This window comes from Rhinoraja longicauda, chromosome 11 (genome assembly GCF_053455715.1).
Source record: "Rhinoraja longicauda isolate Sanriku21f chromosome 11, sRhiLon1.1, whole genome shotgun sequence".
NCBI classification, from domain to species: domain Eukaryota; kingdom Metazoa; phylum Chordata; class Chondrichthyes; order Rajiformes; family Arhynchobatidae; genus Rhinoraja; species Rhinoraja longicauda.
Genome location: NC_135963.1, coordinates 1,400,688 through 1,414,273, shown reverse-complemented (window position 1 = coordinate 1,414,273; position 13,586 = coordinate 1,400,688). Strand labels below are relative to the sequence as shown.

Sequence of the window (13,586 nt, the reverse complement as noted above, 5' to 3'; positions counted from 1 at the left end):
GTGGGATTGTGGAATAAGCTGCCAGAGGAGGTCGATGAGGTGGGTACTATAACAAAAGCTTTTCACTCGGTACACCTGACAATAAACTAAACTGAAACTAACAACGTTTAAAATACATTCGGACAGGTACATGTGTGGCACATGCTGGTTTAAAGCTTTCGAAGAAGGGTCTCGACCCGAAACGTCACCCATTCCTTCTCTCCTGAGATGCTGCCTGTCCCGCTGAGTTACTCCAGCATTTTGTGTCTATCCTGGACAGGTACATGGATAGGAAAGGTTGGGATATGGAGCAAATGCAGGCAGGTGGGATTCGTAGATGAGGCACATTGGTCAGCATGGGCAAGTTGGGCCGAAGGGCCTGATATGATACGATGCGATATGATATGATAGAACTTTATTTATCCCAGGAGGGATATTGATCTGCCAGCAGTCATAAAACACAAGATACATGAAACATGAAATTAAGGTGATGAGTGGAAAGGATTGGGGGATGTGCAAAGATTGGGGGGTCAGTCTCAGTCTCAGTCTCAGTCTCAGTCTCAGTCTCAGTCTCAGTCTCAGTCTCAGTCTCAGTCTCAGTCTCAGTCTCAGTCTCAGTCTCAGTCTCAGTCTCAGTCTGTGTGTGGGCTGTGTGAGCGGGAATGGCCTAATCCTGCCCCTGTAACGTACTGAATTGAATTTAACTGAATTAAATAAGTGGATGATCAGCCATGATCACAATGAATGGCGGTGCTGGCTCGAAGGGCCGAATGGCCTCCTCCTGCACCTATGTTTCTATGTTTCTATGTTATTAGCCAAGTACATACACATACAATAGACAATAGACAATAGGTGCAGGAGGAGGCCATTCGGCCCTTCGAGCCAGGGAATGCTTGGTGCTTTGCTCGCAAGTAACAACACGAACATACAGTAAACAATTAAGTATCAAACATTATAATTTACACATGTGAAGAATGAGATAACATTGCAGGTGGCAGAGGTTTGGTTGTATGACGCTTTGACTGCTGTGTTTCCTGTGGTTTTATTTAGATCATGCTGGAGGCTCCCGATGATATCTACTGCTTCAAGTTCTGCCTGACGGACACCAACATCGTGGCTGGTAGCTGCACCAATGGTCAGGTGTGTAGGGAGGTGCACACGAGGTACAGGGTGCCAGCCTGTAGCCACCGGCCACGGTAAAACCGGGCGCCCAGACGGCCGGCGTCACCACACGCCACCGACCGGCAACATCTCGAGAAGCTGCCTGACCCGCTGAGTTACTCCAGCACTCTGTGAAACGTTACCTATCCATGTTCTCCACAGATGCTGCCTGACCCGCTGAGTTACTCCAGCACTCTGTGAAACGTTACCTATCCATGTTCTCCACAGATGCTGCCTGACCCGCTGAGTTACTCCAACACTGTGAAACGTCACCTATCCATGTTCTCCACAGATGCTGCCTGACCCGCTGAGTTACTCCAGCACTCTGTGAAACGTCACCTATCCATGTTCTCCACAGATGCTGCCTGACCCGCTGAGTTACTCCGGCACTCTGTGAAACGTCACCTATCCATGTTCCCCACAGATGCTGCCCGACCTATCAGGCTTTAGACTTATCTTCAGACTTTGGAGACACAGCGTGGAAACCGGTCCTTCGGCCAACTGAGTCAGTGCCGACCAGCGATCACCCTGTACACTTGCACTTCCCACACACCAGGGACAATTTTACAATCTTACGAAGCCAATTAACCTACAAACCTGCACGTCTTTGGGATGTGGGAGTAAACCAGAGCACCCGGTGAAAACCAACACTGTCATTATTGGCTTCTGTAAAAATTGTAAATTGGTTCCCATTGGGTAGGATAGTGCTAGTGTGTGGGGATAGCTGGTCGGCACGGACTCAGTAGGGCCGAAGGGCCTGTTTCCGACACTGTATCTCTAAGGTCTAAAGTCCAGTGTAGATGGGGCATGTTGGTCAGCGTGGGTTAGGGGGGATGAAGGACCTGTCTCCGTGCTGTGTGTCTCTGTGAGATGGGGCCTGTGTGTGCTGTGAGATGGGGCCTGTCTCTGTGTGATGGGGCCTGTGTGTGCTGTGTGTCTCTGTGAGATGGGGCCTGTCTCTGTGACTCTGTGTGATGGGGCCTCTCCGTGCCGTGTGACTCTGTGTGATGGGGCTTGTGTGTGCTGTGTGACTCTGTGTGATGGGGCCTCTCCGTGCCGTGTGACTCTGTGTGATGGGGCTTGTGTGTGCTGTGTGACTCTGTGTGATGGGGCCTGTCTCTGTGCTGTGTGTCTCTGTGTGATGGGGCCTGTCCGTGCCGTGTGACTCTGTGTGATGGGGCTTGTGTGTGCTGTGTGACTCTGTGTGATGGGGCCTCTCCGTGCCGTGTGACTCTGTGTGATGGGGCCTGTCTCTGTGCTGTGTGTCTCTGTGTGATGGGGCCTGTCTCTGTGCTGTGTGTCTCTGTGTGATGGGGCCTGTCTGTGACTCTGTGTGATGGGGCCTGTCTCTGTGCTGTGTGTCTCTGTGTGATGGGGCCTGTGTGCTGTGCTGTCTGTGCTGTGTGATGGGGCCTGTCTGTGTCTCTGTGTGATGGGGCCTCTCCGTGCCGTGTGACTCTGTACCTGTGCTGCAGTTGTCATTGACGTTGGTTCTCGTGCTGTGTTTCCAGGTGGTGTTGTGGGACCTGAGTGAGTTTGCTGATCGGCTGCAGGGTTACATCCCAGCAGCAAAGCCTGAGACACAGAAGTCGAACCTGCTGGTGAGTGCGGGACTGTCAGTGACGAGCGTGGGTGGGTGGGTGGATGGGACACAGATGGTCTTTCATCCGACTCCACTGCACTTTATCTTGCACTGAACATCGTCTTATCAAAGGTAGAAACAAAAAGCTGGAGTAACTCAGCGGGACAGGCAGCATCTATGGAGGGAAGGAATGGGCGCCGTTTCAGGTCGAGACCCTTCTTCAGACACTTATCAAAGTCGTCCTGTCGAGTCTCATTGTAACTCGTTTTCACCCAGCCCACAGCTAACAAGGGCCTGTTTCCTTCATCATCGTTACGTTTTTGCACATCTTTCATTCATTTGTTCTATATCTCTCTACATCACCATCTATATCGCTCATTTCGCTTTCCCCTAACTCTCAGTCTGAAGAATGGTCTCGACCCTAAACGTCACCCATCCGTGTTCTCCAGAGATGCTGCCCGACCCGCTGAGTTACTCCAGCACTCTGTGAAACGTCACCCATCCATGTTCTCCACAGATGCTGCCTGACCCACTGAGTTACTCCAGCACTCTGTGAAACGTCACCCATCCATGTTCTCCACAGATGCTGCCTGACCCGCTGAGTTACTCCAGCACTCTGTGAAACGTCACCTATCCATGTTCTCCACAGATGCTGCCTGACCCACTGAGTTACTCCAGCACTCTGTATCAACCTTACTCCCTTTATCCCATATCCAAACATTGTGGACGGTTTGATTGAAATCAGTAGTTTTACCGCCGACTGGATATCACACAACAAAAACAGCTTTTCACTTCTTCTTTCGTATGTTAAACAAAAGTGTGACAATCAAAAGTGGCAATTGGTGTTTCAGAGTGCCGTAGGTGAAGCTTTGCTGCAAACGTTGCCAGTTCCGTAGAACCTCCCAGGGTGGAGGACGAGGATGTAAAGCAGCCCCCACCCCGGCTACTCACTGTACCTCGGTACACGTGACAATAAACTAAACTGATTGGATGATACAAATGGGCTGGCACGGTGGTGCAGCAGGTAGAGCTGCTGCCTCACAGCGCCAGAGACCCGGGTTCCATCCTGACTACGGGTGCCGTCTGTACGGAGTTCGTACGTTCTCCCCGTGACCCGCGTGGGTTTTCTCCGGGCGCCCTGGTTTCCTCCCACATCCCAAAAACGTGCGGGTTTGTTTGGCGAAACGATCGCCGAGCCTGCGCTGGGTCTCACCGATGTACAAGAGTCCACACCTGGAACAACGGATACAGTAGATGAGGTTGGAGGAGGTGCAGATGAACCTCTGCCTCACCTGGAAGGACAGTTGGGGTCTCTGGATGGAGTGGAGGGGGAGGTGTGGTGTTGTGATGTGTTGGGGTCTCTGGATGGAGTGGAGGGGGAGGTGTGGTGTTGTGATGGGGTCTACTGTACATCAGCGACAACAGGCGTGGGCTCAGCTACCTTTCACCCAACACGCGTATGTGTTGTGTGTGTGTGTGGTGTGTGGGGTGTGTGTGTGTGTGTGTGGGGTGTGTGTGTGTGTGTGTGTGGGGTGTGTGTGTGTGGGGTGTGTGTGTGTGTGGGGGGTGTGTGTGTGTGGGGTGTGTGTGTGTGGGGTGTGTGTGTGTGTGGGGTGTGTGTGTGTGTGGGGGGTGTGTGTGTGGGGTGTGTGTGTGTGTGTGTGTGTGGGGGGGGTGTGTGTGTGTGAGTGTGGGGTGTGTGTGTGGGGTGTGTGTGGGGTGTGTGTGTGTGGGGTGTGTGTGGGGTGTGTGTGTGGGGTGTGTGTGTGTGGGGTGTGTGTGTGTGGGGTGCGTGTGTGGGGTGTGTGTGTGTGTGGGGGGTGTGTGGGGTGTGTGTGTGTGGGGTGTGTGTGTGGGTTGTGTGTGTGGGGTGTGTGTGTGGGGTGTGTGTGGGGTGTGTGTGTGTGGGGTGTGTGTGTGTGGGGTGTGTGTGGGGTGTGTGTGTGTGGGGTGTGTGTGTGTGTGGGGTGTGTGTGTGTGGGGTGTGTGTGTTTGTGGGGTGTGTGTGTGTGTGTGGGGGGTGTGTGGGGTGTGTGTGTGTGTGTGTGGGGTGTGTGTGTGTGTGTGGGGGGTGTGTGTGTGGGGTGTGTGTGTGTGTGTGTGGGGTGTGTGTGTGTGTGTGTGTGTGTGTGTGTGTGTGTGTGTGTGTGTGTGTGTGTGTGTGTGTGTGTGTGTGGTGTGTGTGTATGTGTGTGTGTGTGTGTGTGGGGTGTGTGTGTGTGTGTGTGTGTGTGTGTGGGGTGTGTGTGTGTGTGTGTGTGTGTGGGGTGTGTGTGTGTGTGGGGTGTGTGTGTGTGTGTGTGTGTGTGTGTGTGGGGTGTGTGTGTGTGTGTGTGTGTGTGTGTGTGGGGTGGGTGTGTGTGTGTGTGTGTGGGGTGTGTGTGTGTGTGTGTGTGTGTGTGTGTGTGTGTGGGGTGTGTGTGTGTGTGTGTGTGTGTGTGTGTGTGTGTGTGGGGTGTGTGTGTGTGTGTGTGTGTGTGTGTGGGGTGTGTGTGTGTGTGTGTGTGTGTGTGTGGGGTGTGTGTGTGTGTGTGTGGGGTGTGTGTGTGTGTGTGGGGTGTGTGTGTGTGTGTGTGTGTGTGTGGGGTGTGTGTGTGTGTGTGTGTGTGTGGGGTGTGTGTGTGTGTGTGTGTGTGTGTGGTGTGTTTGCACTGACCTGTGCTGTGTTGTAGCCGGAGTTGGACCCGTCCCCACGGTGTGAGGTGCCAGTGGGGTGTGTGTGGGGTGTGTGTGGGGTGTGTGTGTGTGGGGTGTGTGTGTGTGGGGTGTGTGTGGGGTGTGTGTGTGTGGGGTGTGTGTGTGTGTGGGGTGTGTGTGTGTGGGGTGTGTGTGTTTGTGGGGTGTGTGTGTGTGTGGGGGGGGTGTGTGGGGTGTGTGTGTGTGTGTGTGGGGTGTGTGTGTGTGTGTGGGGGGTGTGTGTGTGGGGTGTGTGTGTGTGTGTGTGGGGTGTGTGTGTGTGTGTGTGTGTGTGTGTGTGTGTGTGTGTGTGTGTGTGTGTGTGTGTGTGTGTGTGGTGTGTGTGTGTGTGTGTGTGTGTGTGTGTGGGGTGTGTGTGTGTGTGTGTGTGTGTGTGTGGGGTGTGTGTGTGTGTGTGTGTGTGTGGGGTGTGTGTGTGTGTGGGGTGTGTGTGTGTGTGTGTGTGTGTGTGTGTGGGGTGTGTGTGTGTGTGTGTGTGTGTGTGTGTGGGGTGGGTGTGTGTGTGGGGTGTGTGGGGTGTGTGTGTGTGTGTGTGTGTGTGTGTGTGTGGGGTGTGTGTGTGTGTGTGTGTGTGTGGGGTGTGTGTGTGTGTGTGTGTGTGTGTGTGGTGTGTTTGCACTGACCTGTGCTGTGTTGTAGCCGGAGTTGGACCCGTCCCCACGGTGTGAGGTGCCAGTGGCTCCACACTGCGCCGTGTCCTCCATCGAGAACGGGCACAAGTGCATGGTGACCGACATCCGCTGGCTCCCAGACCACTTTGAGGTAAACAACACCGCCCCCCTGCACCCACCCCCCCCCCCCACCCCCACCCACACCCCCCCCACCCACACCCCCCCCCACCCACACCCCCAACAGCCCCCCCACCCACACACCCCACACCCACACCCCCCACACCCACACCCCCCACACCCACACCCCCCACACCCACACCCCCACCCACACCCACACCCCCACCCCCACCCACACCCCCACACCCACACCCCCACCCACACCCACACCCACACCCCCACCCCCACCCACACCCACACCCACCCCCACACCCACACCCACACCCCCCCCACCCACACCCCCCCCACCCACACCCACACCCACACCCACACCCACCCCCACACCCCCCACACCCACACCCACACCCACACCCACACCCCCCACACCCACACCCACACCCCACACCCCCACCCACACCCACACCCACACCCCCCACACCCACACCCACACCCCACACCCCCACCCACACCCACACCCACACCCACACCCCCACACACACACCCACACCCCCCACACCCACACCCGCACCCACACCCACACCCCCACCCACACCCCCCACACCCACACCCCCACCCACACCCACACCCACACCCCCACCCCCACCCACACCCACACCCCCCACACCCACACCCCCACCCACACCCACACCCCCACCCACACCCACACCCCCACCCACACCCCCACCCCCACCCACACCCCCACCCCCACCCACACCCACACCCCCCACACCCACACCCCCACCCCCACCCACACCCACACCCCCCACACCCACACCCCCACCCACACCCACACCCCCCACACCCCACCACCGGCCGAATGGCCTCCTCCTGCATCTATTGTCTATTGTCTGTTGTCTTTTAGAGATGTGCTGGCAGCTGGAACAGATTAATTGCTGATTTTTGTCTCTTTCCAGTTAACAAGGTTTGGAGTTCCGTGCAAGAGCACAGAGGGGATGTGTGTACAACTGGTCACCTGCTCCCCAGACTGGTGGGTGTTCTGGCACAGAGGGGATGTGTGTACAGACTGGCACAGAGGGGATGTGTGTACAGACTGGCACAGAGGGGATGTGTGTACAGACTGGCACAGAGGGGATGTGTGTACAGACTGGCACAGAGGGGATGTGTGTACAGACTGGCACAGAGGGGATGTGTGTACAGACTGGCACAGAGGGGATGTGTGTACAGACTGGCACAGAGGGGATGTGTGTACAGACTGGCACAGAGGGGATGTGTGTACAACTGGTCACCTGCTCCCCAGACTGGTGCGTGTTCTTTGGAGATCCTCGGACGATCTTTGATTGGACGTTCCTGGTCTTTATCTTGCACTGTAATCATTGCTGTTAGCACGCAACAACAAAGCTTTTCACTGTACCTCACTACACGTGACAATAAACTAAACTGAACTAAACTAAACATGTCGTGCAAGAATATAACATTGACATTGCTCGGCCGAAAGGCCTAACATTGCTCCCCACATTGTATGATCTGGTGGTTTAGTTTAGTTTAGTTTATTGTCACGTGTACCTTGGTGTCAATAATAACTCACTTAACTCACATTTTCTGATTGGTCAGTATTGCGCACGTGTACGTGATTAGTAGGGGCGTCAGGGGGTGATGGGGAGAGGGCAGGAGGATTGGGCGACACGGTGGTGCAGCGGGGTAGAGCTGCTGCCTCACAGCGCCAGAGACCCGGGTTCCATCCCGACTACGGTTGGCGCTGGTCGACACAGACTCGGTGGCCGAAGGGCCTGTTTCCCGCGCTGTATCTCAAAACTACACTCAAGGTAAGAGGGAGGGATGGATCGGCCGCGATTGAATGGCGGTGTGGACTTGATGGGCCGAGTGGCCTAGTCCTGCTCCGACCAGATGATGTTATGAGCGTGAGCTGTGGGGTTCCTGCCCGTGTACGTGTGACTCTGACGCTGTGTCCCCCCCCCAGCACTGTGCTGTTCTGGGATATTCGTCACCCAAAATCCACAGCCTTGTCCATGCAAGAGAAACGGAAAATAGAGAAGGAACTGCAGAATCCCAAGGGGGTCCCCAACACCTTCAAACACCTGGACCTGCACTGGAAACCCATGCATAAGGTAAGACCACCGCAGCCCACCGCGGGCAGAGCTCGGTACCTGTGGTGGTGATGGGCGGGCCAGACTGTGACGGCAACGTAACTGTACCAGTCAGAGGAGATCAGTGTAACGGCATCATGTGTGGCATAGACCATTGTGGGCCGAAGGGCCTCGGTCCTGTGCTGTACTGTTCTGTGTTCTACGTGCTGTTAAAATGGGCAGAATGGCCTCCCTCTGTGCTCTTCCATGTTCTACGTGCTGTTAAATGGGCCTGAATGGCCTCTCTGTGTGCTGTTAAATGGGCTGAATGGCCTCTCTCTGTACTGTTCTGTGTTCCATGTGCTGTTAAAACGGGCTGAATGGCCTCTCTCTCTGCTGTTCCGTGTTCTATGTGCTGTTAAACGGGCTGAATGGCCTCTCTGTGCTGTTCCACTTGGTGACGATGCCTGCCTGCCCTGCCGTTGCTCCAGGTGACGCTACCCAAGATCGATGGGATTGGGGAGTACAGCCCGCTGATGTTCAGCATGGGGGAGAAGTGCAGCGAGCACGTTAAAGGTAGGGCCAGGCCGGGCCGGGCCAGGCCGGGCCAGACCACCACACACACACACACGCCTGCCTCTATGTAGGGCCAGGCCGGGCCAGGCCAGACCGGGCCAGACCACCACACACACGCCTGCCTCTATGTAGGGCCAGGCCGGGCCGCCACACACACGCCCGCCTCTATGAATCAGTATGGATAGAAATGAGAAATTGTAAGGGTAAAAAGACCCTAATGGGAGTTATCTATAGGCCCCCAAACAGTAGCCTCGACATAGGGTGCAAGTTGAATCAGGAGATAAAATTGGCGTGTCACAAATGTAATGCTACGGTGGTTATGGGAGATTTCAACATGCAGGTAGACTGGGAAAATCAGGTTGGAAATGAATCCCAGGAAAGAGAGTTTGTAGAGTGCCTTCGAGATGGATTCTTAGAACAGCTTGTACTGGAGCCTACCAGGGAGAAGGCAATTCTGGATTTAGTGTTGTGTAATGATCCTGATCTGATAAGGGGACTAGAGGTAAAAGAGCCATTAGGAGGCAGTGATCACAACATGATAAGTTTTACTCTGCAAATGGAAAGGCAGAAGGGAAAATCGGAAGTGTCAGTATTACAGTATAGCAAAGGGGATTACAGAGGCATGAGGCAGGAGCTGGCCAAAATTGACTGGAAGGAGGCCCTAGCAGGGAAGACGGTAGAACAGCAATGGCAGGTATTCCTGGGAATAATGCAGAGGTTGCAGGATCAATTTATTCCAAAGAGGTGGAAAGACTCTAAGGGGAGTAAGAGACACCTGTGGCTGACGAGGGAAGTCAGGGACAGCATAAAAATTAAGGAGAGGAAGTATAACATAGCAAAGAAGAGTGGGAAGACAGAGGATTGGGACTCTTTTAAAGAGCAACAAAAGTTAACTAAAAAGGCAATACGGGGAGAAAAGATGAGGTACGAGGGTAAACTAGCCAATAATATAAAGGAGGATAGCAAAAGTTTTTTTAGGTACGTGAAGAGGAAAAAAATAGTCAAGGCAAATGTGGGTCCCTTGAAGACAGAAACAGGGGAATTTATTATGGGGAACAAAGAAATGGCAGACGAGTTAAACCGTTACTTTGGATCTGTCTTCACTGAGGAAGATACACACAATCTCCCAAATGTTCTAGGGGCCGGAGAACCTAGGATGATGGAGGAACTGAAGGAAATCCACATTAGGCAGGAAATGGTTTTGGGTAGACTGATGGGACTGAAGGCTGATAAATCCCCAGGGCCTGATGGTCTGCATCCCAGGGTACTTAAGGAGGTGGCTCTAGAAATAGTGGAAGCATTGGAGATCATTTTTCAATGTTCTATAGATTCTGGATCAGTTCCTGTGGATTGGAGGATAGCAAATGTTATCCCACTTTTTAAGAAAGGAGGGAGAGAGAAAACGGGTAATTATAGACCAGTTAGACACACACACCCCATCTCACCAACACATTCGTGTTAAACCTCAGCCACCATCGGCCTGCCTGTCTCACTGGCCTGTCAGTATAAGAAAATAACTGCAGATGCTGGTACAAATTTTTGAGGATGTAACTAGGAAAATTGACTGGGGAGAGTCAGTGGATGTGGTGTACCTCGACTTTCAGAAAGCCTTCGACAAGGTCCCACATAGGAGATTAGTGGGCAAAATTAGGGCACATGGTATTGGGGGTAGGGTACTGACATGGATAGAAAATTGGTTGACAGACAGAAAGCAAAGAGTGGGGATAAATGGGTCCCTTTCGGAATGGCAGGCAGTGACCAGTGGGGTACCGCAAGGTTCGGTGCTGGGACCCCAGCTATTTACGATATACATTAATGACTTCGATGAAGGGATTAAAAGTACCATTAGCAAATTTGCAGATGATACTAAGCTGGGGGGTAGTGTGAATTGTGAGCAAGATGCAATAAGGCTGCAGGGTGACTTGGACAGGTTGTGTGAGTGGGCGGATACATGGCAGATGCAGTTTAATGTAGATAAGTGTGAGGTTATTCACTTTGGAAGTAAGAATAGAAAGGCAGATTATTATCTGAATGGTGTCAAGTTAGGGGGAGGGGGAGTTCAACGAGATCTGGGTGTCCTAGTGCATCAGTCAATGAAAGGAAGCATGCAGGTACAGCAGGCAGTGAAGAAAGCCAATGGAATGTTGGCCTTCATAACAAGAGGAGTTGAGTATAGGAGCAAAGAGGTCCTTCTACAGTTGTACCGGGCCCTGGTGAGACCGCACCTGGAGTACTGTGTGCAGTTTTGGTCTCCAAATTTGAGGAAGGATATTCTTGCTATGGAGGGTGTGCAGCGTAGGTTCACTAGGTTAATTCCCGGAATGGCGGGACTGTCGTATGTTGAAAGGCTGGAGCAATTAGGCTTGTATACACTGGAATTTAGAAGGATGAGGGGGGATCTTATTGAAACATATAAGATAATTAGGGGATTGGACACATTAGAGGCAGGAAACATGTTCCCAATGTTGGGGGAGTCCAGAACAAGGGGCCACAGTTTAAGAATAAGGGGTAGGCCATTTAGAACGGAGATGAGGAAGAACCTTTTCAGTCAGAGAGTGGTGAAGGTGTGGAATTCTCTGCCTCAGAAGGCAGTGGAGGCCAGTTCGTTGGATGCTTTCAAGAGAGAGCTGGATAGAGCTCTTAAGGATAGCGGAGTGAGGGGGTATGGGGAGAAGGCAGGAACGGAGTGCTGATTGAGAGTGATCAGCCATGATCGCATTGAATGGCGGTGCTGGCTCGAAGGGCTGAATGGCCTCCTCCTGCACCTATTGTCTATTGTCTATGTAGGGCCGGGCCGGGCCGGGCCAGACCACCACACACACGCCTGCCTCTATGTAGGGCGGGGCTGGGGGAGGGGGGGGTGGGGTGGGGCTGGGGGGTGAGGTGGGGCTGGGGGGGGTGTGGGGGGGGGTGGTGTGGGGTGTGTGTGGGGGGGTGGGGGGAGGGCTGGGGCTGGAGGGAGGGGGGTGGGGCTGGGGGGTGGGGGTGTTGGGGGTAGGCGTGTGGGGGGGTGGGGGTGTGGGGGGGTAGGGGGTGTGGGGGGGTAGGGGTGTGGGGGGGTAGGGGTGTAGGGGGGTGGGGCTGGGGTGTGGGGGGGGGGGGGGTGGGGGGGTGTGGGGGTGTAGGGGTGTGGGGGTGTGTGGTGGTGGGGTGGTGTGGGGGTGTGGGGGTGTGGGGCTGGGGCGAGGGGGGTGGGGCTGGGGTGTGGGGGTGTGGGGGGGTAGGGGTGTGGGGGGGTAGGGGTGTAGGGGGGTGGGGCTGGGGTGTGGGGGGTAGGGGTGCGGGGGTGTGTGGTGGTGGGGGGGTGTGGGGGTGTGGTGGTGGGGTGGTGTGGGGGTGTGGGGGTGTGGGGCTGGGGCGAGGGGGGTGGGGCTGGGGTGTGGGGGTGTGGGGGGGTGGGGGTGTGGGTGGGTAGGGGTGTGGGGGGGTGGGGGTGTGGGGGTGGGTAGGGGTGTGGGGGTGTGTGGTGGTGGGGTGGTGTGGGGGTGTGGGGGTGTGGGGCTGGGGCGAGGGGGGTGGGGCTGGGGTGTGGGGGTGTGGGGGGGTGGGGGTGTGGGTGGGTAGGGGTGTGGGGGGGGTGGGGGTGTGGGGGTGTGGGGCTGGGGGGGGAGGGGGGGTGGGGCTGGGGTGTGGGGGTGTGGGGGGGTGGGGGGTGTGGGTGGGTATGGGTGTGGGGGGGTGGGGGTGTGGGTGGGTGGGGGGGGGTGGGAGAACCAGCTGCCACAGGACCTGTAGATGCTGCTGCACTTTGTAGTCTTACCGCTCGGCTGCAAACTACACAGAGCAACGTGCAAACAGGAGTAACTCAGCGGGTCAGGCAGCATCTGTGGTTGGTGAGGTATGGGGTTGGGACCTTCCTGTTGTGTCCGGCTGGCATGGACGCGGTGGGCTGAAGGGCCTGGTTCGTGCTGTACCGTTGGGTGTGTCTAGGATGTGTTGTTTTGGTCTCCACAGAGCAGGCCCAAAACCACCTGACGGTGGTGAAGGGGGAGAACACGGAGTACAGCGCCAAGGATGTTCCATCACTCCGGGACCTGACCATCCTCCCGGACATCAACACCTTCCTCTTCATCGGCACCGAAGTAAGTAGATAACCCCAACCTCCCACCTCCCACATCGGACCTCCCACCTCTGACCTCCCCCCGACCTCCCACCTCTGTCCCACCTCCCACCTCTGACCTCCCACCTCTGACCTCCCACCACCAGCCTCTGATCTCTGGCATCTGATTGGCCTCTGGCCTCTGACCTCCGTGTCTTCTGACCTCTGACCAACTGCTGACTGGCCTCTGACCTTTGGCCGTCCCCTGACCGACCTCTGGCCTCAAACCTCTGACCTCTGGCCTCCGACAGCTGTGGAGGCCACAGGTCAGTGGATATATTTAAGGCAGAGACAGATTGTTGATCAGTGGGGGTGTCGGGGAGAAGGCAGGAGAATGGGGTTAGGAGGAAGAGATAGATCAGCCGTGATTGAATGGCGGAGTAGACTTGATGGGCCGAATGGCCTAATCCTGCTCCTATCACTGATGACCTTCTGAACCCTGAGCTCTGTCTCTGGTGTGGAGTCACGGGTTGGCCCAGTTTGACACCTCACACCTTCCTGCATCAAACTCCCTGAACCAATTTACAATTCTCGCCGACGCCTATGAGCGTACGAACCCCACACGCCTGTGGGAGTGTGGGAGGAAACCGGACCAGCCGGAGGTCACGGGGAGAACGTGCAAACTCCGTACAGACAGCACCCGTAGTCAGGATGGAACCCGGGTCTCCGGCGCTGAGAGG

At 55.4% G+C, this 13,586-nt stretch overlaps 1 protein-coding gene across 1 annotated transcript in view; it reads left to right on the top strand.

Moving 5' to 3' along the window:
* dnai3 (dynein axonemal intermediate chain 3) overlaps nucleotides 1-13,586 on the top strand; it is a 45,188-nt gene that overhangs the window by 20,120 nt on the left and 11,482 nt on the right. The window contains exons 12-18 of the mRNA XM_078408078.1: nucleotides 1,030-1,119; nucleotides 2,652-2,741; nucleotides 6,059-6,181; nucleotides 7,101-7,174; nucleotides 8,126-8,273; nucleotides 8,723-8,807; nucleotides 12,762-12,889. Of these exons, the coding sequence (XP_078264204.1) occupies nucleotides 1,030-1,119; nucleotides 2,652-2,741; nucleotides 6,059-6,181; nucleotides 7,101-7,174; nucleotides 8,126-8,273; nucleotides 8,723-8,807; nucleotides 12,762-12,889 (738 nt within the window). The remainder of the gene's footprint in view (nucleotides 1-1,029; nucleotides 1,120-2,651; nucleotides 2,742-6,058; nucleotides 6,182-7,100; nucleotides 7,175-8,125; nucleotides 8,274-8,722; nucleotides 8,808-12,761; nucleotides 12,890-13,586) is intronic.